The sequence below is a fragment of the Corapipo altera genome, unplaced genomic scaffold, assembly GCF_003945725.1.
Source record: "Corapipo altera isolate COAL_440 unplaced genomic scaffold, ASM394572v1 301, whole genome shotgun sequence".
In the NCBI taxonomy this organism is placed as follows: Eukaryota; Metazoa; Chordata; class Aves; order Passeriformes; family Pipridae; genus Corapipo; species Corapipo altera.
The window spans coordinates 5119907-5147689 of NW_020884926.1; the positions used below are offsets into that span (position 1 = coordinate 5119907).

The window sequence follows — 27783 nt, forward strand, 5'->3', positions numbered from 1 at the left end:
AGCCTGGAGAGTTGACACTGAGAGCAGAGACCAGAGGGGTGCTCGGGGTCCCCACTGTCCCTCCCATCTGCTCCCCAGACATGCAGACACAAGACAGAAGCCTGGTGGGACATGGCAAGGCTGCTCCATGCTAAGGAAAGGAGTGAAAGGCAGCAGGTTTTGGATGGGCTCCACGGGCATCACAGCCATGCCAGAGACAGAGACATGTGATTCCCTCCGTAGGCACTTGATCCTTCAATCCCAGGTGCCCCTGCTCTGCCTGTGAAGCTTTGAAGGCACACATTGGCTGCAAGGGGTCTCACAAACTCCCTCTGGGATTGCAGGGGGGCTGAGGGAGCCCAGCACCGTGTGGATGGGAGGGGGTTTGGTCCCAGTCTCCAGCTGGCTCAGCTTGTTGGTGCATGGCTGGGCTTGATCCTCCTGGCTGTGACAGCAGGGCTGCTATTCAGATGGTCATTCCCAGCCCAGATTCCCTTTGATCCATGTGATGAGCATGTTGTCAGATGTTAATCTTCTCTGGAAGCCATCTGAGGTGGCAGGAGCCAGTCAGGAGCCTCAGGAGAGCAGGGACTCAGGGCTGGGGGGCTGCAGCAGGGGCTTGGCAGCAATTTGGGACTGGGAAGAGGCAGCCAAGCACGGGCAGGGCAAGTGGAGTAGGCAGCAAGATCTGCTCTGGGAACCAGAAGGAACCAGGATCAGAGGAAACTGCTGTAGCTGGAAGTGCTGCTCCAGCTGAAAATAAATAGCAAGGGCAGCTGAAGGTTCCCTCCCAGGGCAAAATTCCGACTGCTGAGTGCAGGATGGGGCCTGGGCTGCTCCATTCGCAGGGTTTGCTCTAATAAACACACACAGCCCTGCAGCAGAGGAGCTCCTTGAAGGCTTGGAGGTGTTTCCTCAAGGATTGATCCCTGCTCCTGCACCCTCAGTAATCCACCCAAGCCTCCCTCCTCACCCTCTCTACACACTGCCTGGGTTGTAGCACAGCAGGTTGAACTCCAGGTTTTCATCCCAGTGCCGGAGGAGCACAAAGAGCTGCTGGGCTGCAGCTTTCACTGTGGCCAGGCTGGATCCCTCTGGGAAGTCCTGCCCGCTCAGCCACAGGCTGGCTTTGGCAGCCACCAGCTCCCACTCAATGAAGTAGGAAGCTGAGCTGTGCTCCAGCCAGGCCAAGGCCACCGCCGTGGCCCAGAGCATCCCCTCGGGCTCCGTCTGCTGCTGCAGCTGCACGTCGAGGAGCAGTGCCTGCACCTCGGAGCCGTCTGTCTCTGAGCCCCCGCCGCTGTCAGCTTCCCACTCAGCCGAGCCCAGCGTGCTCTCCGGGGAGGAGAGGCGGCGAATGGTGATGGCCGGGGGGGACAGCTCCTTCTCAGCTGTCAGGGCTCTGGAGATGCTCTCCACCGTGCTGCCCGAGGAGTGCCGGAGGCGCCCGGTGTCCTCCGTGTGGCTGCCGGGGCCTTCCAGCACCACACCCCGAGAGGTGTCTCTGCTGGTGGGACTCTTCCCGTGCCCATCGGGGACCAGGAGCTGCTGGCTGGAGCCAAAGTTTTTGTGCTCCATGGAGGGACTGGTCTTCTTGGTGTGGTAGGAGCTGGAAGGGCTGAGGGACAGGCGGTGGCAGGCGAAGGGCGATGTCCACTTCAGCTTCTCCATGGGGATGTTGATGGCATTGCAGAAGGCTGAGTTCAGGAGAAAGGCACCACAGGCCAGCTGCAGGGACACCTGCAAGGGATGGTGGGCACACAGGGAAGCTCTGAGGCACCAACCACTTGTGGGAAGTTCAGGGAAAAGGTGTGGATGGGTGGAGCAGCTCTCCGTCTTTGAGCAGACCACTGGACATGGTTGTCAGAGACAGCAAGAGGAAAGATCCAGGGGCAAGATCCGAAAAGATCCTCCCTCTGCTCCCCTGCAATGACCATGCAACCCCAACAAGACCCAGGAAGGAGCTGCTCACCAGGGGAAGGTAGTTCATGCTCTCATTGTCACCCTCAGAGCTGGCTTTGCTCTCTCTGTTTGGAGATTTACTCATGAACCCTTTGGCAGCTCGAACCAACAGCCTGGTTTTATTGAGGGTCAGCCTGAGGAGGATAAAAAGGTGACTGTAACCTCCATGCTCCTCCTGATTCCCACCCTCTCCTCCAAAAGCCCTCCCCAGTCCCCAGACACTGGCATCATGCTGGGTCCCAGCTCTGGCTGCTGTCCCTGGACGTCCTTTCTCTCTCCCCCTCACTTGTGTTCACTTCAGACCCAGGGAGGTAAAAGGCACCTGCTAAGGTTGAGCTGGTCCATACCTGGCAGCAAAAAGTCTCTCGATGGATTTTTGGGCTGGTGCAGAGGAAGCAGACACGCTCTGGAGTGGCTCTGGGAAGAAACAGAGCTGGGGGTAAATGATGTGCTACAGGAGGGGGAAAGGGAGCACAGTGTGCTGGGACATGGGCAGGCTTGTCCATCTGCTGAGTCTTTAGCAAAATCCTTCCTCTCCCCTTGCCTCATTTTTCCTGTGTTGATAATAAAACTCCCACACCTCTTAAAAATGAGCCTGGGGGAGATTTATACTGACAGTTGCATCAGGTTCCATCCTCTGTACCCCAAAAAGAGTCAGGTCTTGCGTTTGCAAGCCTAAATAGGTCGTAAAGTTTTATAAAACCACCCAAAACTCAGCAAAATATTTGGTCAAGAGCCCAAATATCCAAGAGGACTTGATGCAGCCGCACCCTGGCAAGTGCTACCAGCTCTTTTCCTACCTTCAGGGAGATGGCAACGCTCCCAGGCAGAGGAGGGAGGGGTGCTGGAGGGGGACAGGCTGCTCTCCTCGGCATCTGGAACGGAGGAACCCCATCAGGAACACCACCCAGCTGAAACCCCTGTCGTGCACCACCGCCCTCCCTCCCCACGGCATCATCAGGGCAATGAGCCTCATCAGGGCCACGGTAACTCAGCTGCAGCTCTGACAGTGCCAGACAAGGTCCAATCCAACTCGTCTTCATTAGTGGAGGATTTGGTGACAAGCAAGTGTCTCACATCCCCTTGCCTCTAATTACACCCGTTTCATCCCCCGTGCTATCTCTGTTACGGCTGCCAATTAACTTCCAAGGATTGTCAGCAGCATGACCTGTGATTTCAGGGTTTCATGGTAAATTGAAGCTTCTTCCCCATTTAAGGAGATGAGCTCCAGCCAGACACGTGTCTGGTGAGCAATGCATCCAAAGAAGAAGGCAGAATTAAAAAAGACCAGAGATGTTCCAAACCGCTGAGATCTGTAACTCCAGGAAGGAGACAAAACCCCGGGGAATCTTACTTGTGCTGTAAAATCTATTGTCTCCATTCTGGCCACAAGCTGACTGGGGACGTCCAGGGGAAAGGCCACGATGCCTTCTGTTTCCTGAGCTCAGGCTCCTCTGGTTGCCTTGCTTGGATGCTGCCCCTTGGCATGAGAGAAGGGAATGGCCAGGGTTAGAGAGGGACTGGCACACACACGATGGCAACAAAACCCGCAGGATGATGCGTTTGGTCAGGAACTGTAGTGACAGGACAAGGGGAATGGCTTCAAACCAACAGAGAGCAGGTTTAGATTAGGTATTAGGAAGGAATTCCTCCCTGTGAGGGTGGGGAGGCCCTGGCACAGGGTGTCCAGAGAAGCTGTGGCTGCCCCATCCCTGGAAGTGTCCAAGGCCAGCTTGGACAGGGCTTGGAGCAACCTGGGAGAGTGGGAGATGTCCCTGCCCATGGCAGGGGGTGGAACTGATGATCTTCAAGGTCCTTTCCAACCAAATCTTTCTGTGATTCTCTGGGCATCTTTGGGCATCCAGGCCTAAGAGTGGACCTTTTCCCTGGCCATGGGAAGAGGCTCTTACCACCAAGAGCTCAGCCACAGCCTCGGGTATGTAGCCTGGTGCAGCACTGAGCTGTGGCTTCACAGGGTTTACCCTGAGCCAGGTTTCTCAGTGACACTCTCCCTCCCAGGAGGTTTCACAGCACGTTACCTGTGTGGGTGTACTGGACCAGGGTGGGCAGGTAGGAGCTCGTGCTCAGATCCACTGGCACAAATGCCGTGTACTTGCTGATGACATTGCAGGCCTTGCTGGTGTGGACAGCGTTGAGCTGGTACCGCCGCCCGGACCCTGCCAGGGAGGGACACCAGGCTCAGAGTCCAGGTCACACCTTGAACCCAGCCCCCAGACCCAGCAGAGACTGTATCCCTGTACTGCTCTAAACTCTGCCTAAAATGCTTCTTCTGCTCTTATTTTACATGCCCAGATACACTTCATGGAGGAGAAGTTTGACAAGACTCAGGGATGTGCAGCCCAGAGCACTGATGTGTGGCTGCTGCTGGATCCTCAGAGTTTGATGCCTCCTCCCAGCTCCAAGTGACCAGCTCCTTAAAAATAACCATGCTACCTGATGCATGAAGCAGAGGAATCATAGAATCATGGAATATACTGAGCTGGAAGGGACCCACAAGGATCACTGAGCCCTGCTCCTGAGGAGTGTGAAGGAGCACAAGCTCAGGCACGCTGATGTGCAGAAGCAGGAGAAAAACACAAGGCAGCTGGAGGGAGCTATCATTTGGGAACTGTGTGAGACATTCCCTAATATTTCACCACTTCCAGCTCTTGCTTTAATTCCTGAGGCTGCTGGAAAGCCCCCCAAATGCCGGGCAGGGTGTGCCTGCAGCCAGCAGTGTGTTACCGTGCTCGATTTCACACTCCTTCTCGGCGAGCTGCTCGAAGTCCCGGATGACCGACTTGGCTGCCAGGTGGTGGAAGGTCTCACTCCACAGGTCTGTGTCCCCATTCCCCTGGCTCTCCTGCTCCCGGAAGAGAGGGCGGATATCAAAGGGAACTTCCCACTGCACGGGCTCATTGTTCCTCAGCCCCTTCACCACCGCCTTGCAGAGGGTCCTGGGGGAGCGCGGGGAGCCGCAGGCAGCGCCGATATCCAGGTCCTGTGGCTCCCATTCGGAGGAGGTCTCCGTCTCAAACGTGAGGGATGGATGCTGGGCAGACTCTGCGGGGAGGGGAGAGGCAGATCATTAATCACATCCCCGGGAGCTGAATTCCCCACCGCCACCAGGAAACCATAATTAATCCTCCCTAATTTTCACCCGGTGGCACGTAGCACAACCCCAGTCCTTCTCCTCCGCCAGTTACCCGGGTCCCCAGGGCTCCGGCTGTCCGACGAGGACCGCAGGCTCACACTGGCATCAAGTGCTTCCAAGCCCCTTCCTGGAGTCTGCTGCAGCCCATCCAGCACTGGCGGGGAGTTGGTGTCGTGGCAGAAGGACACACAGCCGTGGTGGAGCAGGGATGGGCGCCTGGCACCTGTGCCACGGATCCTGGTGGTAGAGCCATGAGGGCTGGCTGGGAAGGGCTGAGAGCAGAGCAGATGTTAGGGCTGGATCAGCTGCAGCCGATGGCAGGACCTGCTCTGTCCTCTCTGATCCCTGCATGGACCTGTTCTGTCCTCCCTGGTCCTTGCATGGACCTGCTCTGTCCCTTCTAATCCTACCTGCTCCCTGCCCGACCCCAGCATGGGATGCAATCCTGCACACACACGGGTCCTTCCCTCTCTGCCCACCCCTGGCTGGAATTCGTGCCCAGAGCCCTCCATCAGACCTGCAGTGTGTCCGTCCCCAAGGGACCCTGGCCCCAGGGGCTCCTTCCCCAGACATGCAGAAGGTGAAATATGATTTTCATCCCTCCAGACATTTTAATGACTTCACTTGGGAACCAAAGGAAAGAAGAGAGACAGAAAGATCAAGGACCAGTTGCTTAGTAACGAAAGGAGAGAGGAGCAGGGGATGGGAGAAGGGAATTTTTATCTTTTTTTTTTTTTTTTTAATGAGTCTATTTCTCCACTTTCAGGAGACATGAATCCCCCACTCCAGCACCTCTGGTGTCACATCCCACACAGATGTTCCCCTCTGCAAGCTCTGGGTTTTATCCTTGTCCCCAGGGCTGTGGGAAGGTCCCCTAAAACTGACAGACTCTCTATTTTCCTAGCACAACCCCAGTGATGGACAGAGATGGTAGAAAGTGGTGGACCTCCATGCTAGATCAAAGAATATTTTCTCTGGATGATACATGACCTCCATCACCACATAATTTCTGGTGCTCTATAAGTCCACCAGCAAAAATGGGAGGCTGACAGCTCCAGGAGCTACTTACCAAGCTAATATTGAGATATTTAAAAGCAAACTGCTCAAAGAAGCCCCTGCCAGACCCTTTCCATTCAAAACCTGCTCCTTCTCCTGCCTGAGCTCTCCTCCCAGCCAGAGGAAGCCAGCTGGGAATAGAGCTGGGGGTTTAGGCTGCCCATTGCTGGCACTGACCTTTCCTTCCCAGCACGGTGCGTGTGGAGACGAGCTGAGGGCTTGCCTTCACACCCCCGAAAATGTCAAGCCCTGGCAGCAGGACCGGGAGCTGGGAGAGCTGCTGGGAGCCCTGGCAGCAGGAGGGAGAGCAAAAGCAGGCTGCATTTAATGAAGAGCAGGATGGATGCTCTTAACCATTTACTGCCCTCCAGAAGGGAGTCGTTTCCATCCCTGCCCTCGCACTGAGCATCCCAGGAGCAGGAGGATGCTCTGTGGACCTTTCCAGTACAGGGAAGGTTACTGGTACCCCTAAAACCTACCACTGCTCACGTTCACCACCCTCCCTGCTGCAGCTGGAAGGCAGAGGTCTCATCCCTCCCTGTGGAGCACTGGTCCTGCTTCCCCTTCACCCCCTGATCTCACCTCCCACCCCTCTCCCAACGATCTCTAACCCACAGCATAAGGGAAAAGAAAGCCCCAAACATCCCTCACTCTGAGTTTCCATGGGAACTAAAGTGCTGCTGGTCTTTCCAGCCCTGCAGATGCTGATTGCAGAGCAGAGCATCCCAGTGATGCCAAGGATGGGAGAAAACCTTCCCCACCCCTCCCATAGATCAGCTGTAAAATCTTCCTAAATTCCACCTGCTGTGGGCAGGGGACATAACCCTGTTCAGCAGATGTATCATCACACAGGTCCACATCTCACCCTAATGCTGCATAAAGCTGTGGATCCAGCTGGGAATCTGTTTTGGCACTGAGCTCCTTTTCCCTGCAAGGCACAGAAGTGCCACAGGCTTGCAGTGAGTTTGAATCCCGAATTGTAGGGAGACAAGAAGGAGCAGAGGAGCAGCAAGGTGAAGCACAGGCCACTCAGGGTGAGGGGAGAGGAATTTAGCAGGGCAAAGCTGGGCTCCCATGGGGAGGGACTGCTGTGGGACATCAGGATGGCACTCTGCTCTCTGCTTGGGTCGTTTCCCACATGTTTGTGATATGTTGCACAACTCTATCTATTATCTATATCTTAGGACTAGTGTGAGCCACACCCTTTCCCTGCCTCTGATAGTTTCCTGCTGCTCCTTGCTGGCTTCCACCTGCAGGTAAACCCTCTCCAGGGATCACCTACCTGGAAATCCACCTGCCAGGGGTCGGGGCTGACCTGCTGCAGGTCCTGCAGGTGGGTTTTCCGAAGGGGGTTTTTCACCAGGGCTGTGCTGGGATCACTGGCCGTGGGCACCTTCCTGCCAGGCTTGTGGTCAGCGATTTGGGTGGTGCTGTATGCTCGTCTCCTGGAGGAACCCTTCACGTCCATTCCTGAATGTGGGAGAGAGGATCAGCTCTGCTCCAGAGCGGGATCAGCCGGTGCCATCCCCCCCTTGGCTCATGGTGGGAGGCAGGGGGCCCACCCCAGGGTCCTCCCGGGACTGAGGGGGCCACACTCAGCCCTGCAAAGTTTTAATGAAACCGCAAAAGGAAATGGGAACACTCAAAATTCCTGTGGATGTTGAGAGAGCAGGTTGGGGAGGTTTCGTCTGAGCGGTTTTCAGACAGAAGAAGCCTGACTGCATTTCCCCAAGCCTCCCTGGAGAAGACAAAGGGTTTACTAATGAAATTTAATTAGTGCAGACATTCTCCTGTCAGAGCAAGAGTAAAATTTGCCTTGGAAAGACATGATTTCTCATTGCTTTTGACAAGTTTGAGGGGATGCACAGCACAGCTCCTCTTGAAATATAAGGGAATAACATCCCGTGAGTAACAAAGGTTTCCCCAGCTGCTTTATGCCAAATGCTGCTGACACAAACACCCACTCAAACCATGGTGGGGAGGGGGGACACCCTGGGGACAGGGCTTGGGATCCATTCCCCCCCTCTCCTGACTGGGAAGCTGTTTTGCAGGTGTAGGGATGCTCCAGCAGAGCTACCCATTTGCTCACTGCACTCCTTCACACACTGCTTGGGAAGCTTGTAAATAATTATGTGGTCAAAGCCAAAGCTTTGAAAATCCCCAGGGTATCCAGCTCTCCAGGGCTTCCCTTGATTTCCTGACAGGTTTGGATAAAACATCCAAACCAAACAGACTCGCTCAAGCCCCAGGAGATCTGTCATCCCTCCTGCAAACTCTTCTGGCTCTTTGTAGCTGAAGACACTTATTTATCAGGGAAGCAAATCGGGGAAGCAGCGACAGGAGCTTGATTAGGGAGACAGGGCCATCACACCCACGCGTGTACAGAGGGAACTCTGACCCGTGTCCGTGTCCGACTCTCCCCCGGGATCTCTGCCCACCCCCAGGTGGTCGGGGGAGCGCTCGGCAGGGCAGGAGCCCTCCGAGTCTCTGGAGTGATTCCAGCTGTCCACATCTGCTCCCTCCTCCTGGGAGTGAAAGAAGACAGAGCTGCCCGACTCCTGGGAACGCATCGTGCTGTAACACCGCCGCTTGTCCTGTGGGAAAGCAGAGGGAGGGAACAGGTCCCACCAGCACATCCATCAGCCAGATCCCAGCCCCTGGGCACCAGCACCCTCATCCACTACTGCTCCCCAAAGTCTCATCCACCACCTCTCTTAAGGACAGAGTCAGGAAGAAGGAAACACCTCCTGGCCACGCACAGAGCTGAGACACTCGTGTACACAGACCCCAACACCCCTCACCTCCAGGGCAGCCCCACACTCGTGGGACAGCCCCATGGACTCACGGATCTGGGGTTGGAGAGGTACAGGGAGGTATCACAGATGATGCCATAGCCAACCAAGTGGTCACCAGGGAAGAGGCAGCTGGTGCTGACAGGGGAAACCAAGACCTTGGTGCTCTCGGGGAAGACCCACTCCACGGACACGTCGCTCAGGACTGGCGCCATCGCCTTCTTCAGAGACCTGATCATCTGAGGCAGGGAGCAGAGGGGAGAGGGGAAACAAGCAGCTGGATGCTGTGTGTGCCATGGTGCACGTGCTGTGTGCTGCAGGGAAGGGGAAGATTTCTTCAAACAAATCCATCAACTGATTCCTACCCTCTCCTGGCAGCCTGCTCCCTCTTACTCTACTCCATACCCCTCCCAGCACCCCCAGCCCCTTGGCAGTGCTGGGTTAACGGTTGGACTCAATGATCTTCCAGGTCTTTTCCGACCTAAATGACTTTGTGATTCCACGATTCTTTACCAAGGGTAGTTATTGATGAAACATGGGGCTCATCTTGCACACGCTGCTGGCTCAGAGCACGGTGGGAGCCTGTGGCCAGAACTATCTTGCAGCATCCCCTGCTCCCACCCAGCACCCAGGAAAAGCTGTTGATCTTCACTTGTCCAAGCCCCATCCCTGTCCCGAGCCGTGACATTCACACACAGAGTGACAGCACCAATATTTTTGGAACAGCTCCTTGCTGGCACAAGGAGATCAGCAACGCTCTGCCAATCATACATGTGGAGAAGCCCAACATCCGTGAATAGCTCATGGACAAACCTATCAGGGAGCCATCCACATGAGCTTCTCTGCACACCAGGGGAAGTGAACACCGGATTTTGAGGCAGAACAGCTCGAATATTCCCTGTTGTTCCTTGTTTTTTTTTTCACAGGCTTGGGAAGACACACCAGGCTGTGCTTTATAAGGGCATTAATTGATGCCTCAGACTGCTGAAGGCACAGAGCTGCACAGCCTGCAAAGCTCTTATTAATAGCTCGATAAAAACCCTCTCTCTTCACTGTCTTTGCTTTTAATTTACATCAGAAATGTTGATGCCATTCTGTCTTACAGAGCTTTTTGTGTGCTCCAGGTTCCTGCAGACGTGGGGGTTGCTGAACTCCTCATTTTCAAATCACGAAGGCAGGAGCTGGCTTTTTAGAGATATTTAGGAGCTAAAGACCCAATTCCCTCTGGGTCTAGTCATGCAGCGGGCGACAAGCTGGGCACTGTGCTTTCACCAGGGGACAGAGCTGAATTCGAGGCACACGGGTTTACTCTTCACGGGGAGAGTGGAAATGAGCAGCTTTAAAGCCGGCTTAATGTGCAAAGCTATCGCGGCGCATTCCTCTCCCTCAAACCCCGGGTCCTTCTCGCCTGAGCAAAGCCAGGGCTGAGCCTGACTTCAAAACTAATTGGCTGCTTTGATGCCGGCCCCTCTGCCCTCGCCGGTGTCTGAGGCAGCAGCTGCCTTTGAAGCCAGAGCTGCTGTATCGCGGCTATCGCGTTTCCCCAGCCCCACGCTGAGGGTAAACACACCCTCCCACTCCCTCCGACAGCCGGAGATGGAGATGCTCCTTCATCCCCTCCCGCCTCGCCCACCTGCTGCCGGGGGGGAGGTGGAAAGGCAGCACCGGGGACGGGGAATAAACCCGCTGGGAGCCGTGGCCTCCCCCCTCGCTGAACCAGAGCATCGTTAGAGCCTCCAGGGGCGGTCCCTGGGGAGGGAGGGGCTGTACCTTGGGCTGCAACCTCTCTCCCTCCGCCAGGAACTCGGCAGTGCCCCTGGACACGGCAGCCAGACCCCGGACCAGCCTCCTGCAGGCGTTTGGCCCGATGCCGAAGCTGTAGCACCTGCAAAGGGAGAGGGAAAATCAAAATCCAGGGGACAAGTCATTTCCCCCGGCCCCACGCAGCTCATCCACTCCCTGCAGGCAGAAGATCCCCCCGGATCCCATTGCTATGGCCAGAGGAAATCAAACCAGCTCCTCTTAGAGGTGGCCGGCAGGAGGGTGAGAAACCTTCCAGTGCCTAAAGGAACTCCAAAAGAGCTGCAGAGGGACTTTGGATGAGGGCCTGGAGTGACCAGAAAAGGGGGAATGGCTTCAAACTGACAGAGGGCAGGGTTAGATGGCATATTGGGAAGGAATTCTTCCCTGTGAGGGTGGTGAAGCTGTGACTGCCCTGTCCCTGGAAGTGTTCAAGGCCAGGTTGGACAGGGCTTGGAGTAACCTGGTCTGGTGGAAGGTGTCCCTGCTCATGGCAGGGAGTGGAAGGAGATGAGGTTTAAGGTCCTTTCCCACCAAAACCATTCTGGGATTCTGTGAACCACCAGCCTCCTCCTCTCAGCAGATCTCAAACCCCTTCCCCAAAGACCAGCCTTCAACAGTGACACTCAGGGACCCCCAGCCCTGCCCTCCTCTGCAAACACAAACAAGCTGCTTTGCTGCCAGTTCACCTCTTTTCCCTGCTGCCTGTGGTCAATAGCACTAAAGATCCAGTAATTATCTCTGCTCACAGTTACAATAAACATTTTCTCAAGGAAGGAGCTGCTCCCCTGACTCCCAGCTCTGTGAATCAGGATTTGGTTTGGGCTGAAGGCTGGAAGTTGAGCTGCAGTCCAGGCAGGAATGGCAGTGCCTGGTGGGGATGGATGTGGCAGGAAGCCAGAAGGATGGGGATGGGTGGGATATGGCATTTGGTCAGGGCAGTGGATCACTGAGAGAGAAACCACCTTCAGCAGCAAATTGCATCCACATGAGGGGCTTTTCTCTTAGGGGTTTTTAATCCTCAGCTCGCTGCAAATCCTAGGCCAGCCTCATACCCCTCTCAGATAAGGCTCTGATCTTCTTTTGAGATGGGCCATCCACATGATCCTGCCTTCCAGGGTCACCTGAGACCACTCTCTAATGCTGATCACATTTATCCCACGCCTCTGTAAGAGTGAGGGATGGGATGCCCTGTACAGCTGGGAAGCAATTAGACCTCCATGTAACTAAAAACCCACAGAGCAGCTTCCTGCTAAGCTGTGAAGTCTGAGGGATGGAAGAGGAATGAGGATTTCTTGCATTTTTCTTACGTTTTGTGTCCCTTAAAGAAGCAGAGGAGAAACCAGAACAGCCTGTGATCAGGGCTGGGAAGCCAGGCTGGGAGCTTGAGGCACAAATTAGCTGCTTTTTACATTGCTCCCTTTCAGCATATTCAATTCTGCACAGCCCCATCCTGGAAGCAGCTGGGGCCAGCCCCAGATGTGCTTTAAAAAAAAAATTAAAAACAAAAAAAGGCAAGGAAGATTGTTGGCATGTCAATCTCTCCTAGCAGGAAGCATCAGACAAGAGCTGTGAAGTTGTCAGCTCAATTATCCTGCTTTTGATTGTTTAAAAAGCATCTGAACTTCTGGGATCTGTTCCAAACCCTTTGAGGTTCTCCCATGGCTCACAGCAGCAATCTCTCCTGCCTGTGCCTCTGAAGTGGGGATGTGTGTGAGATGGGGCTGCGTCCAAGGAGAAGCACATCCCTCCCTGTGCCGGGATTTTGGCCCCACAGGGGTGATCCCTCTGTACCTGGTGGAGCAGGAGTGGTTCCTCAGCAGCTCCAGAACCTTCCCCGTGTTGCTGATGGCCCCGTCTGTCAGCAGGAAGAGCAGTCGGGGGTGGCCCCTGTGGATGGGCTGACGGATGACCCACTTCAGAGGGGACAAGATGTTGGTGCTGCCCATATCAGCACGAATTCTCCTGATGCTCTTGCAGGCCAGGGCCAGGCTCTCCTGCCCAAAGGAGCAGTGGAATTGTCAGCACCGGCTCCCTCCAAGCACCAAGGAGCACCTCTGCTGTGGAGACAGGCTGAGGGAGTTGGACTGGGGAAGACAAGGCTCTGGGGACAATTCAGAGCCCCTTCCAGTACCTAAAGAGGCTCCAAGAGAGCTGGAGAGGGACCTTTTACAAGGGCATGTAGTGACAGAACAAGGGGAAATGGCCTTAAGATGAAGAAGGGTAGGTTTGGATTAGGAAGAAATTCTTCCCTTGAGGGTAGGGAGGCCCTGGCACGGGTTGCCCAGAGGAGCTGTGGCTGCCCCATCCCTGGAAGTGTCCAAGACCAGGTTGGATGGGGCTTAGAGCAACCTGGGCTAGTGGAAGGTGTCCCTGCCCATGGCAGGGGGTGGGATGAGATGAGCTTTAAGGTCCCATCCAACCTATACCAGTCTGTGATTCTGTGATTCTGTGAAATGTGGGTTCACCCACCTCACAATAGGCCTGACTGGCAGGAAAGAGGGTCTTAAAGGTGGAGCCAAACCCAATGATGTTGAAGAGACACGTTGGCATCAGGCTCTTGAGAATGACCAACAGGGCATCCTGGGGGGGGAAAACAAACAGACATCTTCACCCCAGGACTCTCCCTGGCTGCCACAGCTTCACCAGTAAAAGCTCTGCCTGGAGCCATCCCACCTTGTTCCCACCTGCATTTGCCAGAAAACCAACTGTTTCTTTCCCATGCATTCCAAAGGCCCTGAGTGGTATTTGGGACCCAAAGTAGTGAGGAAAACGGGGAGTCTTTGTGGAGAAAAAAAAAAAAAAAAAAAAAAAGACCAACTAAGAGCTGAACAAATTCTTGTGTTTGTTTTTAAGGGATTCAATTTGTGCTGGCAACACGGTGCTGCAGCACCGAGCTGGTGGGTGAGAAGCAGAGTGTGAAATTGAGAAGTGCGACACGCAATGCATCTCAATGCCCAAACTTGCAGAAAATAAACAAACAGCTCGAAGTTACACAAAAGGAAGAGACTCCCCCCATCCCCAATTCTCTTGTATTCATAGCTGGCTTCAATTAAAATAGCTGGGAGACAACAGTTTAAAGCTATTTTCTTTACCAGAGGTGGTTATCTAACATGCCTATTCCTGGGCTTTACATAAGGGAAGAGCAAATTGAATTGTCACAGACATTTGTGATGGTCATGGACAACTCCAGGACAGAGCTTTTGAGAGCAGCAACTGGGCAAGAGCTGCCCAAGATGCTCTTGAGCTTGGAGGAGCAATTATGTGTCAGGAGAGGAAGCCAATTTAAAGGAAAATGTTTATTTAAAGCAAAATGTAAAGCAAAGCGTTCAAGAGCAGCTTGGTTCTTTTTAGATGCTGATCAAGGCAGACTCCTGCCAGTCTGCCGAGGGCAGCAGAAACCCTAGAGCCAGTCCCAGGAGGAGCTGCCAAGGTCAAATGAGCAGGAACAGCCACCTTGTGTTGGCCTGTGCAGTGGCAAAGACCACAGAGGGTACACAGAGAACCCGCCTGAGATCATCAGGGACGTGGTGCCAGGTCAGTCCAGCTCCCAGCTCCTGCAAGACTCAGCACGGCAGAGCTGGAGCACTGAAAATCGGGGGAACACAAGAACAGGGCTGCCCTTTAACAAGCTCTGGAGTGCTTTAATCCAAGCTGTTATCTCAAACCTACGAGGGTGTATTTATACCACTGCTCCCAGATGGCTCCTGGGATGCTGGCTCTTCCAGATCTCAACGCTGACACCCCATCTTGGAACTAATTACAAGGGAAAAAAAATACAAATTTCCAAATGTTTCTGTTAAAGCACTTCCCAAAGCGGGCAACCGATGCCTGGTTGCTGTTTCAGCAACCAGGAAGATTTATTGCTTCTTATGGTAAATATTGATCTTGATCCTGTTGCACTCAATATCTATACGGCAACTCAATAAGGAGGGATGTTTGCTTCCAGAAAAGTCAATTCCCAGTTATTAGTGTAGTTTTGCCAGCAAGCTCGATGTACCATCACAGCCTGGCTCCTCTCCCTGGCTGCATCAGGATGGGAAAGGGACTGGCTGCAGGGAATTTAAGCCTCTGAACTTTCCACCCCAGCTGCTTTGGCCAGATGCCCTCCTGCTCCACTTGAGCCATCCCATCCCATCCCTTTGTGCATCCCTGTGGCTGCACAGCTCCAAGCCCTGTCACCTCACTCATCCAGCCATCTGAGGATGATGCAGAAGTTTCCATCAAGCAAAACCCACCCAAACCCACTAAGAAGAGCTCTTCCTGCGAGGGACTTTTGTTTGCAAGTGACAAACAAGGATGGGAGACTCAAAGGAGGGACAGTGGGTTTCTCCCTTGAGGCATCTCCTCTGAAATTTCCACTATCTCCAACAAAATATATTTTCTTTTTCCTGTTTTTACAGCACTTCTGCAATGGGAGTCCCAGCTCAGGACCTCCCAGAGAAGGGGTCTGTCCCTGCAAGGGTCTCCATCCCCATGGGACAAACCAGCTTTCATGGAGTCTGCAGAGACTGTGGTGCCCTAACCCAGCCATGCTGTGAGCTGGAAAGCAAAAATCTGCCATGGGGCAGAGACTCCCAGATTCCTAAAGGTCCTGAGGGAAGGGGGTACAACTCAGAGACATCCTGATCCCTTTGGGAACAGCCTCCCTATCCCAGGGGACCCGCCACAGCCGTCCTCAGGCTCCCCAGCATCCCAGTCCTTGTTGCCGGAGGTGTCTGTCCTCCAGCAGTTCCCATGGAAACCAGAGACAGATGGGAAAGGAGATGTGTTAAAAGATGGACAAGCTCAAGAAGTGGGTCTGCGTGAAGCTCATGAGGTTCAACAGACCAAGTGCATGGTCCTGCACTGGGGTTGGTGCGGGATAAAGGGTCACATCTGACAGGGGAACCTCAGACCCACAAAACATCGTGACAAAGCCTTTCTCCAGGCCCCTTTTTATCCAGAGGTCTCAGCACATCTCCTATAACCCTCCACCAGGCTGCTGCTGTTGATTTGTGTTTGGAAAACGGATGTTTCATGGGGTGCAAGAGGTGCCCCTCAGCAAAACATCTCCTAACGCATGGTCAGCATGTCGCTCCCCTTGGAGCACCCTGGAGGGTTGTCCCCTAGACAGAAATCACCCAAAGCCCTCCTGGAGACAGGGAGAACTGGAGAAGGGATGCACAAAACACACCAGTAAGAGAGGGAAAGAAAACAACTTTGCATTTGATGTGCTGATAGGAAGATGAGGAAGAGAACAGGAGAATGAGCTGTGCTGCAGGTACCTAACAAGCCCCATGGTTGAGATGACTAAAGCTACAGCGTATAATTACCCCCCATCCCCTCATAATGAATACTCCTCAGCGCTCAGCACCCCCACTGCTCTCTAAAATTCATCCTTTGTTGACATGCAGGTGCCTCCCCTCCCGCAGGTACCTTGACACGGTTGATGTTCCCGCTGCTCATGCTCCTGCTCCGGTCTATGAGGAAGATAAACTCGCCTTGGGCATTCTGAAGGCCTGGCTGAACAGTCCTCAAGTCAGGGCAGAAGTTGAGCATGATGATGGGGTGGTGGGGGATGTCCTTGTTCAGCCGCTTCCTGATGATTTCTGTCTGCAAGAAAGAAGGACAAAGATCAAGAGGTTGATTTTTCTGCCCCATTTCACTTGCACTAGAATCAGAGTAGGGCTGTGTGCCTGAAAAGAGAAGGCTTAGAGGCGACCTCATCACTCTCTTCAACTACCTGAAGGGAGGTTATAACCAGGTGGGGGTTGGTCTCTTCTCCCAGGCAACCAACAATAGGACAAGGGGACATGGGCTCAAGCTCTGCCAAGGGAGGTTTAGGTTGGATGTTAGGAAGAAATTCTTTACAGAGAGGGTTATCAGGCATTGGAACGGCCTACCCAGAGAGGTGGTGGATTCACCATCCCTGGAGGTTTTTAAAAAGAGATTGGACGTGGCCCTTAGTGCCATGATATAGTAATTGGAGTTGGATCAGGGGTTGGACTTGATGATCTTGGGGGTCTTTTCCAACCCAATCTATTCTATGATTCTATTCTATGATTCTGCAGGCCACAGTCTGCTTGTTCTGGCCTCAGAGATGACAACACCAAGGCTCAGGGTGCACTGAAGTTGTTCTGTTCATACCTCCAGGGGAGCTGCTCCGTGGGTAAATGGAATTCCTGCCTCCTCAGTCACACATTGCTCAGGGGACAACAGCTGGCAGAAAAAGCCTAAATCAGGGTCCATGGCACGTACAAAAGCATTCACCATCCCTGGAAATGTTCAAAGCCAGGTTGGACAGGGCTTGGAGCAATGTGGTCTGGTGGAAGTTGTCTTTGCCCATGGTGGGTGGAATGGGATTGTCTTTAAGGTCCCTTTCCACCCAAACCATTCTGGAATTCTACGGAGCAGCTGCACGCTCGGATGAGAACCTGGAGGAGAAATCAAAAGACCTGGCCCTACACAGCACCTTGCAAAACCAGCTCTGCAAACGTTTCATTAGATCCTTCCCGAAAACCTGGTTCATTAGCACAGCCTCACATCCCACCGAGGCACACCGGAGTTTTCCTCCATGGTCACTCACTAATGAAGCAAGAGATACAGCCCTCGGTGTGCTGTGTTCACTGCTTCAGTTCATTCCTACTGCCTCTGGTTTGCTGCTTTTTCTGCCCAGCTCTTTTATCACTTTTCTTTGTAGGGATTGAAAGGCTTTGGAGAGTCAAACCGGTCATTGTGGCCACCGTTCAATGGAACCCGCGTGATCTGTCTCTGCACTGCACACAGCTCTAATGGCTCTGCATTTTCCCTCTTTCTGTTTCAAGTATTCATTACAAATGGGATAAAATTAAACTGGTGAAAACCTCCTGTGATGGGTTTATAATGCGCTATTACATGTGTATCAAGCTGTCGTGGGTTCACGGCCTCAGCTGCTCTCGAGGGAGCTCGGCCACCCCACATCACCCCAGCTGTGGCCCTTCATCCCTGGGTCTGAGGGTGGAAACAAGCTCCACAACAACAGCTCAATCCTCAGCTTTTTTTATTTGCCTGTTTTCTCCTCTTTCTGACTGCTCTTCTCATTGGTTTCACCGGCAGTAAATCAGACCCCGGATAACCAGGCTTGTTTTCCCTGGCCATGAGTCATATTCCTCGATCTATGACCCAACGACCCGCCTTTATTTTATGTAACTCACTAACTCAAGAGTCCCTGTGGATCAACACTTGCAAGAGCTCTGCTTTCAGCTCTGCTGCCCCAGTGCTGCTGCTCTGACCCTGTGAAAAGAGGGGTCTCACTCACAGGAACAAGCACCTCGCTGCCACCTCAGCTCTCGCTCATCCTCTCATGCTTTGGAGTATAAATTAATCAGACATGGGGAAATCAAAGAGCTTTTTCTATCCCCATTTTCCTTCAGCCATATGTCATCATTCCTGGTTTATCACATTTCAGACCAAGGGGATCTTTGCTGCCTTTTGTCCAAGGACTGAATTGTGGTCCTAACCTACCTACAGCACTCCCTCCAATGCTCTTGGAGATCCATGACATAAAATCCTTGTGTGCTTGGGCTAAGCCCATATTCTGGGATTTCTCACTGACTTTGGAGGGAATTTAACAGGCAAACTTTCAGAAAACAGCTTCAGAGCTGCTACTACAAGTCAACCAGAAAGAAAACATCTCCTCCTCACCTCTCTTTCGTTCCCCTCCACCCGTTATCCAATTACAGTAAACTAATCAGATCATATTGAGGAGAGTTGATTCCAGTGTGCATCCATCCCCACCACCCTGCAGCTGACAGCATCCAAGCCTTTTGCATAACAAACCAGAGGAGGAAAATTAATTATCATTTACTGCTGAAATTTCTGGGCTAATTCAATTTAAGCTGAGAGGTGCCCAGTGTCCTGCTCTGAGCAGCAATTCCAGTCCATCATCCACTCCAGACATTTTGGGCATTTCCTCTGCTCCCTACAGTTGTTTCCCAGCCCTCTTGAGGAACAGATGGGTTTCCTGCAGGGAAATGATCCCCCCTTAGATAATTTGATGTGCTAAAGACAGAGGAATAATTAGGGAGCATCCAAGGCGTAGCGTGGGAGTTCCATCTCGTTCCACACTCAGCACAATTAGAGGAGCACACGCAGTCCCAGCCCTGTGAGAGGGAGTGGAGGGCAAAGGGAAGGAGAGGAAGGTTGACAGGTTTCTGGTGACAGAAGAAGTCACAGGAGCACAGGGAGCCATCCCTGCAGCAGGTCCAGGATTTCTGCCAAGCAGGGCCCAGGATCAGGCATATGGAGAAGGAGTTTAGGGAGAAATGAGCATCTCTGGGTGCACAGAGAGCTCTGGTGTGTGTAAAACAGGCGCTGACACCTTCAGCCCCGGGCTGTGGTCACACAAGCACAACCTGTGCCTTAGGGGAAGACGCCCACCCTGGAAACTCAGAGGGCCCTGAGCTGCTCCAAGACACGCTGAGGTTCTGGGCTGTCACTCATTCCTTCAGAACTGCTGGAAGACAAGGCACAAATCCCAGTGCAGATATTTTTCTCTTTGCTGCTCAGCAGAACAAAGAGAAGTTTCTGCTACCTTGTCTTCAGTTCAGCTCATTATTCCAAGCAAAATCACTTCTTTGACAGATATCCAGAAACAGTAAACATTTACTGAGCAATTAAAAGAATATTTTATTCTATGTCATTGCAATAATTATAATACCCTTAATGCTATCACAATGCACCTCTCTAATTATGCTATGCTAGACTAGCACTAATTATACACACAATAACCATCTCAGAGCTCCTTCCACACTCAGTTTATCAGCAGCACTGCTGAATTTTCCCGTCTTCCTTCACACAAGCCCCTCTCTGAAGGAGGATCTTGCAGAGCTTATAGGGACAGTGCAATATGTGGTACTGGCAACAAGGAATCATTTGCCAGCTCAGCTCCAGTCCAGGGAAAGCCTCAGCTAACACCTGCAGCTTTTGTTTCTCACCTTTTTCTCGGCACTGGGGTCTTTCTTAGTGCCTTTAATGAAATCATTCTTCCCCTTCAGGTGTCGTTCGTACTCTGCAGGTGTCATGTCACCTTCTTCCATTAAGATGTGAGGCATGTGGGGCTCTGGAAATGCAAAGAATTGAGTGAAGAATAGCCTTGGCTAAACTTTGCTTTTGGCAGAGATGCAGCCTGGGAAAACAGCAATATCTTTGAGCTTGGGGAGCACTGAATACCTTGAGAGAGTCTGGAATTACCTCCTAACCCTGACAACATCTACAAACCCAGCGCTAATCCAGCTGTGCCCAGAGCTACGGATGAGGATCCCAGGAAGGGGCAAGCCCAGCAGAGAGGAGGTAGAGCCCACCTACCACTGGGATGGATGAGGATCTCCACGGGTCTGTCGAAGGTGTGTTTGTTGGCCAGGGTGATCACGATGCTCCTGGCGCAGCGAGCCGAGGGGTCGGCGTCTGCTCGGATCTCATGGGTGGGGCTCTCGACGCCTGCCCAGGAAAACCAAGGTGCCGTTGGGGTTTGAGGGTTGGGAGGACCAGGGAGAAGAGATGGCAAGGCGGCAGAGGACAGGAACCCATGTTGGCATCAGCCCTGTGCTGGTAAATCCACCTCAGCAGAGCTAACTTGTGAAAATAGATCCCACACTGAGGGGCAGTGAAGGAGGAAGAGTGTGGACGTTGCCCTGAGGAGGTGATAGCTCAGGATGGCACTGGTGTTCCTACCTGCCAGCAGGCATGGCCCCCGAATCTCCAGGTGGAAGCTGAACTCGTACTCGAAGGGGTTGGTGGCCTCACTCTCCAGCAGCTGAGCCAGGCAGAACCTGCTCCCTTGATCCGGGCTCCCTGATCCACAGTGGTGCTTGTCCCTGCCAGTGAGACGAGCCCAAATAAACCCTGTGAACAAGTTCTATCCCCCCAGGATAGAGGTTTGCCAGAGGAAGAGCTTGCAGCAGCTCTCCAGCCTCCCCCAGTGACAACAAAGTCCTCCTTGGCCAGACCTGCATCCCCCTGGATCAGTCCCAGCCAGAGCCCACCCCGTGGTTTTCCGTACGTTTGGAGCTGGTGGCTGGAAGGGCTGCTGGCATTCTCCAGGCTAGGCTGGGGGACCCTGGGGACACACACAGCTGGCAGAAGGACCCTCACAGCCCCACTGGGCGTAGTCTGCAGCTCAGAGGAGGTGCTGATGAAGATGGAGATGCTTTCCAGGGGAGGAATCATGCCCAGGTTAGCCACAAAAACAATCCTCTCCAGGTCCTCATCCATTAGGATCCTTCCTGCACAGAGATAGGACCACACCAGGAAGACACGGTGACATGACAGTGGAAAACATTCCCCCCATCTCTGGATCAAACACCCACTGCACACATCAGCATTGTCTAAAGAGCCCCAGCTTTCTGCATCACTCCTTTGGCTGCCCAGAAGCAGCAGTGCTTTCCAAAACAGATAAGACTGACATTTCTGGCAGGGACACAAGCACCACGACAACTCAGCCTTTCACAAGGAGCCCCCTCAATGCCACAGCATATGCCAGCCAGCCGCCCCCTGCCGCCACCTCCCCATTCCTCTTGCCATCCTTTTCTCCCCCACACTCCCTAAAACACCCTCCATCTCCTCACCTCTTCCACTGGGGAGGCTGCAGCTGTCCAAGTAGGTGTCATCTATCTTGGCTTTGTCTTTGATCTGCACCGTCACCACGCGCCGGGACACGGCCGCCTCGAAGCCCACGACGGCCGTGCCCTCATCCAAGGGGAACACAAAGAGACCTGCCAGCCAGGAGGGCTTTTAGCAACACCAACCACTCCCCTGGACCCACCAGCCAGCGCCCTCTTGGCACTTCTCAGGGATTTTTCACACCTAAAAAAATCACAGTCTCGGACATAATACACTTGGTTGCTCTTCCTACCAGCGTCTGAGACCCACCACTGCTACATGCCTGGCTCTAAAGTTCCCTTCCCAAGCTTTACTCCTTGAAACTTGCCTTCCAAAGCCTGGGGGTCTGGGTTGTGGTAGGTGAGCAGGGCTGTCATCCCGAAGGCGTAGCCGCTGACACAAGATGTCACCTCCGACGTGGTGAGGGGCAGCGGGGAGAGGGTCGCCCAGTTAATCAGCCCTGGCATCTTCCCGGGGGTCTGTCGGTGATGGTGGGGAGCTGGAGAGAGGTGGAAAGGTGAGAGTGAATGAGAAGCACCAAGTGCCCAAAATGTTTGTGTGCCACTGTCACCTCATGTTGTTTTTTTAGCAATTCTGAGGACAGAAAGGTGAGTGACACCGGAGGGGACGAGACCTGGGCTTGGTGGCTCCACTAGGGGGATGGGGACAGAGCAAGACCTTGGTGGGAACACACATGACAAACCCATTTCCCATATCTCTGCTGGCACAAGGGATCAAACCTGCCTGGCTGGAGACAAGTGGCTCCAGAGATCCACACTCGTGTATCTCCCCAGCTCTCACACTGCTGGAGTCTGGGCAGAACAGATCAACATCCTTTTTTTTTTATCCCCCTTGCTCCTCATTATCCATCCAAAATGACAACTTTCTCCAGGATAAGGCTAAGATCCTGAGAGTTTTCCTTTATCCTGTGGGAAGGAAGAGCAGGCAGGCAGAGCAAGGCATCCTCATCCTCGCTGCATTTCGGGGAGGTGCTGCCCCTCATCCACAGATCCTTCCTGCACAGGCTGACTCATCCCACGCTGTGCTCAGCCGAGACATTCAGATGCAAAGTGGCTCCTTCTGCCAATTACATTCCAACTCTTTTCCCCGAGCAGGTTTTCCTCTGTTCCAGCTCTTCTCCCCCAAGCCCGAGGGTTTTAAAGGAGACCTTTCAGGTGGCTTTCAGGGCCACATCCCGCTCCCCCGGGGCATCGGGAGAAGTTGCTAGGCAGCAGTTCTCCCCGGCTGGCTCTGCAGTGCTTTGTGCAGTGATTTACAAGGCCCAGGAGGAGCCAGAAGCACCGAAATACATCGGTTTCTCATTTCCTACCAGTCCTGCGTTATTAAAAACCACCTTTATATGCAAATGCCACGGAAGACGTGAGCAGCAGACATCAAGGCCACGAGCCCCACGAGCACTCGGGCAGGAAAACGGCGTTAAGAGAGGAAAAAGGGAGAGAGGTAGGGAGAGCAAGAAGGGCTGGCTGGGATGGGGGAGAGCAGCCAGGGAAACCGAGCAAAGAAAACAGCAGCAAGGATGGTGATGGAGGGCAGTAATCCCAAGGCACGCCTCTGAATCCCAGCCAACAACCTCTGCCATTCCCGATTTAATCCTCCCCCTCCTGCGGCCTCGAGTGCTGCTCAAGCCAGGGGCTGCCCAGGGAGGTCAGGGGATGCAGCCATGGGGTGCATGAGGAGATGCAGGAGCATGTCCAGCTCGGTTGATCCAACACAGGAGCCCTGCCTGAGCCAGGGGAGCCCATTCCACACCGGGGTGCTCCAAGCTGTGCCGACAGGGATGTTGTAAAGTCAGGAGCTGTCAAGGCTCCACCTGCTACAGGGTCCCCTCTCTGCAAGGTGTGGCAGAGGCCATCAGGACATGGGGAAGTGATTAAATGCCAGGTGGGGCACTTAAGGAAGGAGGGGGGGATTATTTTGCCTTAAGGAAGAAAGAAAGGAGGAAATAACAAGATGAAGATGCTCTTTATCAGCTTGGCACAACAAGAATTCATTATGGGCTGCCTGAGGTGCAAATTTGGGCTCCAGGAGCTGTGATTTTAGCTCAGAAGCTCCCTTGGCTGCAGAGACTTAGGGCAGAGCTATGGTTGAGATCCAAGCCCCTCACCTGTGGGAGACTGGGGACATGGCTCCCATGGTAGCCAGCAGGGATTTCTGCATCACCTTGGCCAGGACAAGCACTAAGGGACCCTTGGTGAGATACAGAGCCCTGTGCTATGTCCTGTATAAAGCCAGCCAGGAGAGTTGCACTTTTGCCACAGATCCCAGCTGTCCAGAGGAGCCTGCAATTAGCCCTGCCTGCTGTGCCAGCCAAAAAAACCCAGCCCTACAAGGGCAGGGAGGGCTTGGGGGGCTCTTCCCAGCAAAAACCCTGTGGATGGGGATGCGGCCAGCACAGCCATGGGGCTGCTCTGCACAGATCGTGTCACCAACGCCATCAAGTGACTGCAGCACGGAAAAGGAGAGTGGGGAGGCTGGAGTCGGGGAGAGCAGTGGAAGAGCTCGCATCTCTCTCCTGTTTCTCCCAGGAGCCCATTACCAGCCCCCCAGCTGCTCCCCCATCCTCCCTTTGCCACTCCAGGACCTGCCCTCAGTCTCCATCCAGGTCCCAGGGCTCCACCTTCAGTACAGCAGCTGGTAGGACGCTGCATCCCAAAAGTTAGCACCAGCATCACGGCAGCACAGGGTATCCTTGCACCCACCCAGTCCTCAGGGTGCCCTCTCAGTGCCATCAAACGTGCCCTGGGGCAGGCACGGGGCCATCCCACCGACCTGGTCCCAACCCACGGCCTCACACGGTGTCTGGCATCCCGGGGAAAAAGGGAAACCACTGGTAAATACCTTCAGCCCTCCGAATACCCCACACCTGTAACCTCATCAGCTGGGGAGCAGCTCAGGGGTGGGGACAGACACTGTCCCACGCTCCAGAGCTGGCACACCACCGGGATGCTACTGTGTTTCCCTTTCTTTTTTCCCTTCCTTCCTTTGTAAACACTCTTTCCATGACAATCCACTGCTCTTCCTGGCCGCGGAGGAGGGAGAGACGCAGTAACGTGCTCACCCCACTCCAGGCAATTCCCTCGGCCAATTCCCGTGCCCGCCTGACGGGGAAGGTGCTGATGCTGCTCCGACGTCTGCGGACGGTCCCGGTGACGTGCAGAGTGCGCAGGGCTGGGATCTGGAGCACGGGCTCCAGCCCCTCCACATGGCTGCAGGTGCCTGTGCCAGCAGTGCGAGGCTGGGGCTGAATTTTCAAGGATTGGGTTGGCAAATGTGCCTGAAAAAGGGGGGCGATGCCTGGAGTGCTGCTCAGAGCTACCCTGGGTGTCTGTCTGTGTCTCTGAGCACTGACGTGCCCTCAAAAAAATCTGTCTGAGCACGTGGAGTAAAGACAGAGGCAGAATAATGCTCCTCTGAGGTGTATTTTCAGGTATTGAATAGAAAAACAGAGCAAATTGTGAGCACACAGCCTGGCCTCGGACAGGACCTGACTCCCAGTCACGTGTTGGGGGCCCAGCAGTGTCACATCAGGGGGTCTGTGGCACCTACAGCTGACAACGGGACAGGGAGAGCCAAACCAGGAGCTGAAATAAAAGCCAACACAGCCCCACCTAGCCCTGCTGCCTGAAGGGCAGATGTCCAAGGCCAGCCCCGGCTGCTTTAGCCCCCCAAGACATGAAGAGCCATGTGAAGCCCAGCCCTGGTGCCACACGTTGCGACAGATGCACTTTTGGGTTGCTGACTCGCTGCCCCGCCCTGCCCTAACCCCTGACCGGCCCCAAACGGGTTCCCTTGGAGACCACACCTCCAGGTCCGAGCCAGACCTGGGGCACATCCCCATTGCTCAGCGGGTGCCTGGTTTCCTCCAGCTGGGTGAAATATTCCTTCCTCTTCTTCTGTCTCAAGCAACACTGACATCCAGTGGCTGGCCAGGATGACAACAGCCAGAGTGCCCTGTGGAGATTTACAGGTGGACAGATCCGGACAAGGATGGTGACAAGGTGCCTGTTGCACCACAACCCTCCACCAGCATCCCTGGGCAATCCCCACGGGGAAGCGAACTCCCCCCCGTTTGCAATCCCGAGACAGGAGAAGCCCTGCACCTCCCAAACTTTCAGGGCTTTTAAGTAGAGTCACACTTGGGAATTTTCCCTGGTTTTCAAGGACAGCAGGGCTCAGGGAGAAGATGTGGGCATGCTGCTGAGGGACCCTTGACTTCACCTACCTGTCCCACATCATGTGCAGGTCACGACTAAGATATACAGGACCCCTCCAGCTGTTTTGCCCCAAAGCACGAGGCTCAAACCTGGCCAGGGAATTGGGATCAACCCCCAGAACATCTCTAGGAAGCACCAGGACAATTGGTGTTTCCAAAGCATACACAGCACTCTCCTGTCTGGAAGAGCTAGGGATCCACAGTGGCAGACCTGTGGGAACTTCCCAGGAAAAGCTACAGGAGTTTTTCTCCCACCTCCAGTCTCCCCAAACCTCAAACTGCAAGTGGGGTATCACACCTGATGGGGAAAGCAGAAAAACATCCAGTGCAGGCCCTGGAAGGGTGACAACATGGCCCCCCACTGCCACAGAGGTGACAAAGGTTGCTGGGCAGAGACACACATCCCTTTGGGGTGTCCCCAAGGGCACCCCGAGGTCTTGGATATGGAGATTGGGGAAAGGTTGGGGAGCAGCTGCTCCTGCCAGCACCCAGTGAAAGCGACTGGGTCCTCGTTCCTGGGGTGATGCAGTGCCAGGTCGGAACATGACTGACAGCCCTGGCAGGGACAGATTTTGGGATCTGCCAGTCATACCCCTGGCAGATGTCTTGGGCCACCAGCCTGGCCCCAGAGCTGTGTCTCAAGGATGTGGATTCACATCCCAAGCCCCTTTTCAGAGCTGTCAATCACTCATTTCTGACACAGGGTTTAGATAACCCCCACCTTGCCAGGCTTGCAGCTGGGGGAAGATCTCTGAGCTGAACCAGAGGGGGGGTTGTTAGCCCAGACAACCCTCTGCAGGGCTAAAATTGCCAAACTCCATAATTGGAATGCGTCTGGATCCAAGGAGACACGTAGGGCCCTCAGGAGCAGAACAGCCCTTCCCCAGCCATCCCTGCCCTGCCATGCCCCAGCCAACGTGGCAGATACAAAGCCAGGTCCTGCTGCTTTGACCCCTCCTGTTGAGATCAGCCCCCCTCACCCTGCCAAGGTCAGTCCTACTTCCCCAAACAGTGTGTCCACAGCCAGGATATCCCACCTGGCTGCCCAGGACAGCAAGAGCCTGTCACCCACAGCATCACCCCCCCACCTCCCATCCACCCCTGTCCTCTGCCTGCAGGGAGATGGAGACAGTCACTACTGATGTCTGCACAATTTTGGGGAGGGACGGGATGCTCCGGGACTCACTATCCAGCTGGGAAAAGGCAAGGCTGGGAAGCAGCAGCTTTCAAAGTGTGGGCTTGTGCCAGCAGAAATATTATGACAGGGATCTCTTCAGTGAGCTGCTTTGTGCTGGGATCGTGCACAGCCTTGGGAAGTGACACACACACACAGACACACACACACACCTCACACCCACCCCTGCGGAGCTAAAAAGGTGCAGGAGCAAACGGAGAGTAGCCACTGCTTTTCTTACCTTTCCTGGGAGAGAGGAGGAGGAGGAAGGGAATGGGGGGGTTGGAGCAACTTCACCCACTCTTCCAGCCCCTCTGCGGCCGGGCTGGGGGGGCAGGAGGGACAGGAGGAATCCTGAAGGCGACAGGCACGGCTGCGGAGCGCTTTTGTCTCTGGAAGACAGGGAGTGAGGGAGATGAGGAGAGAGGAAAAGGGAGGGAGAGGAGGGAGCGCCGGGGCTTGGGGTGGGGGAGCGCTGCACCACCAGCCACCTCGGCAACCGGTGGCATCACCCCCCCGGACCCTCCCCACCGGGTAGGGGGGCTGGGGGACCCAGGGGGGTCCAGGGCGGGTCTGGAGTGGGGGAGGAAGGGTCTTACCGAACGGGCTGCAGCAACATGTGCCCCGGCGGCGAGGAGCCGAGAAGGTGTCTGGCTCCCCAAGGGGGGCGGTTCTGGTTCCCCAGGGTGGCTTTCTCGCCCCCCCACCGCCGCCCCACACTGTCCGGAGCTGTCTGAGTGACCGCTATCACCATCATCATCATCATCCAGTGGAGCCATTTGTTTTGCCAGGGAGGTAACCATGACAATCCCCCTAAACACCCCCCCCCCCCCCCGGTTTCCCCTCCCCTCGCTCCCCTCCTGTGCCCGGGGAGGGAAGAGGTCAGGAACGAAGCCCACCTGGGTGGAAGAGATGCCCCCGAGCTGGGCAGGCTGGTGGAGAAAGGGAGCTGGGAAAGCCTTTTGCCCACCCCCATGATTTGCCTCCCCAGGGTGAGATTTTGCACAGCTGC

General features: G+C 54.4%; 1 protein-coding gene across 2 annotated transcripts; it reads right to left on the reverse strand.

Annotated features, from left to right (window-relative positions):
* On the reverse strand, positions 1-27462 carry VWA5B1 (von Willebrand factor A domain containing 5B1). Of its 2 annotated transcripts, none has more exons than XM_027658264.1 (23): positions 27371-27462; positions 27013-27163; positions 21692-21862; positions 21330-21476; positions 20765-20987; positions 20437-20579; positions 20071-20202; positions 19701-19825; positions 16162-16338; positions 13216-13326; positions 12538-12740; positions 10714-10828; positions 8997-9182; positions 8550-8745; positions 7434-7621; positions 5148-5367; positions 4687-5004; positions 3981-4118; positions 3296-3421; positions 2742-2816; positions 2289-2358; positions 1952-2075; positions 1-1719 (listed from the first exon to the last, which is right to left on the reverse strand). In XM_027658264.1, the coding sequence occupies exons 3-23, from the start codon at positions 21828-21830 to the stop codon at positions 958-960; spliced, it is 3918 nt and encodes a 1305-aa protein (XP_027514065.1). In that variant the 5' UTR covers positions 21831-21862; positions 27013-27163; positions 27371-27462; the 3' UTR covers positions 1-957. The 2 variants fall into 2 exon arrangements, with proteins under 2 accessions (XP_027514065.1, XP_027514064.1); XM_027658263.1 differs by having other exon boundaries at positions 8997-9257.
* Positions 27463-27783: the final 321 nt, after the last annotated feature.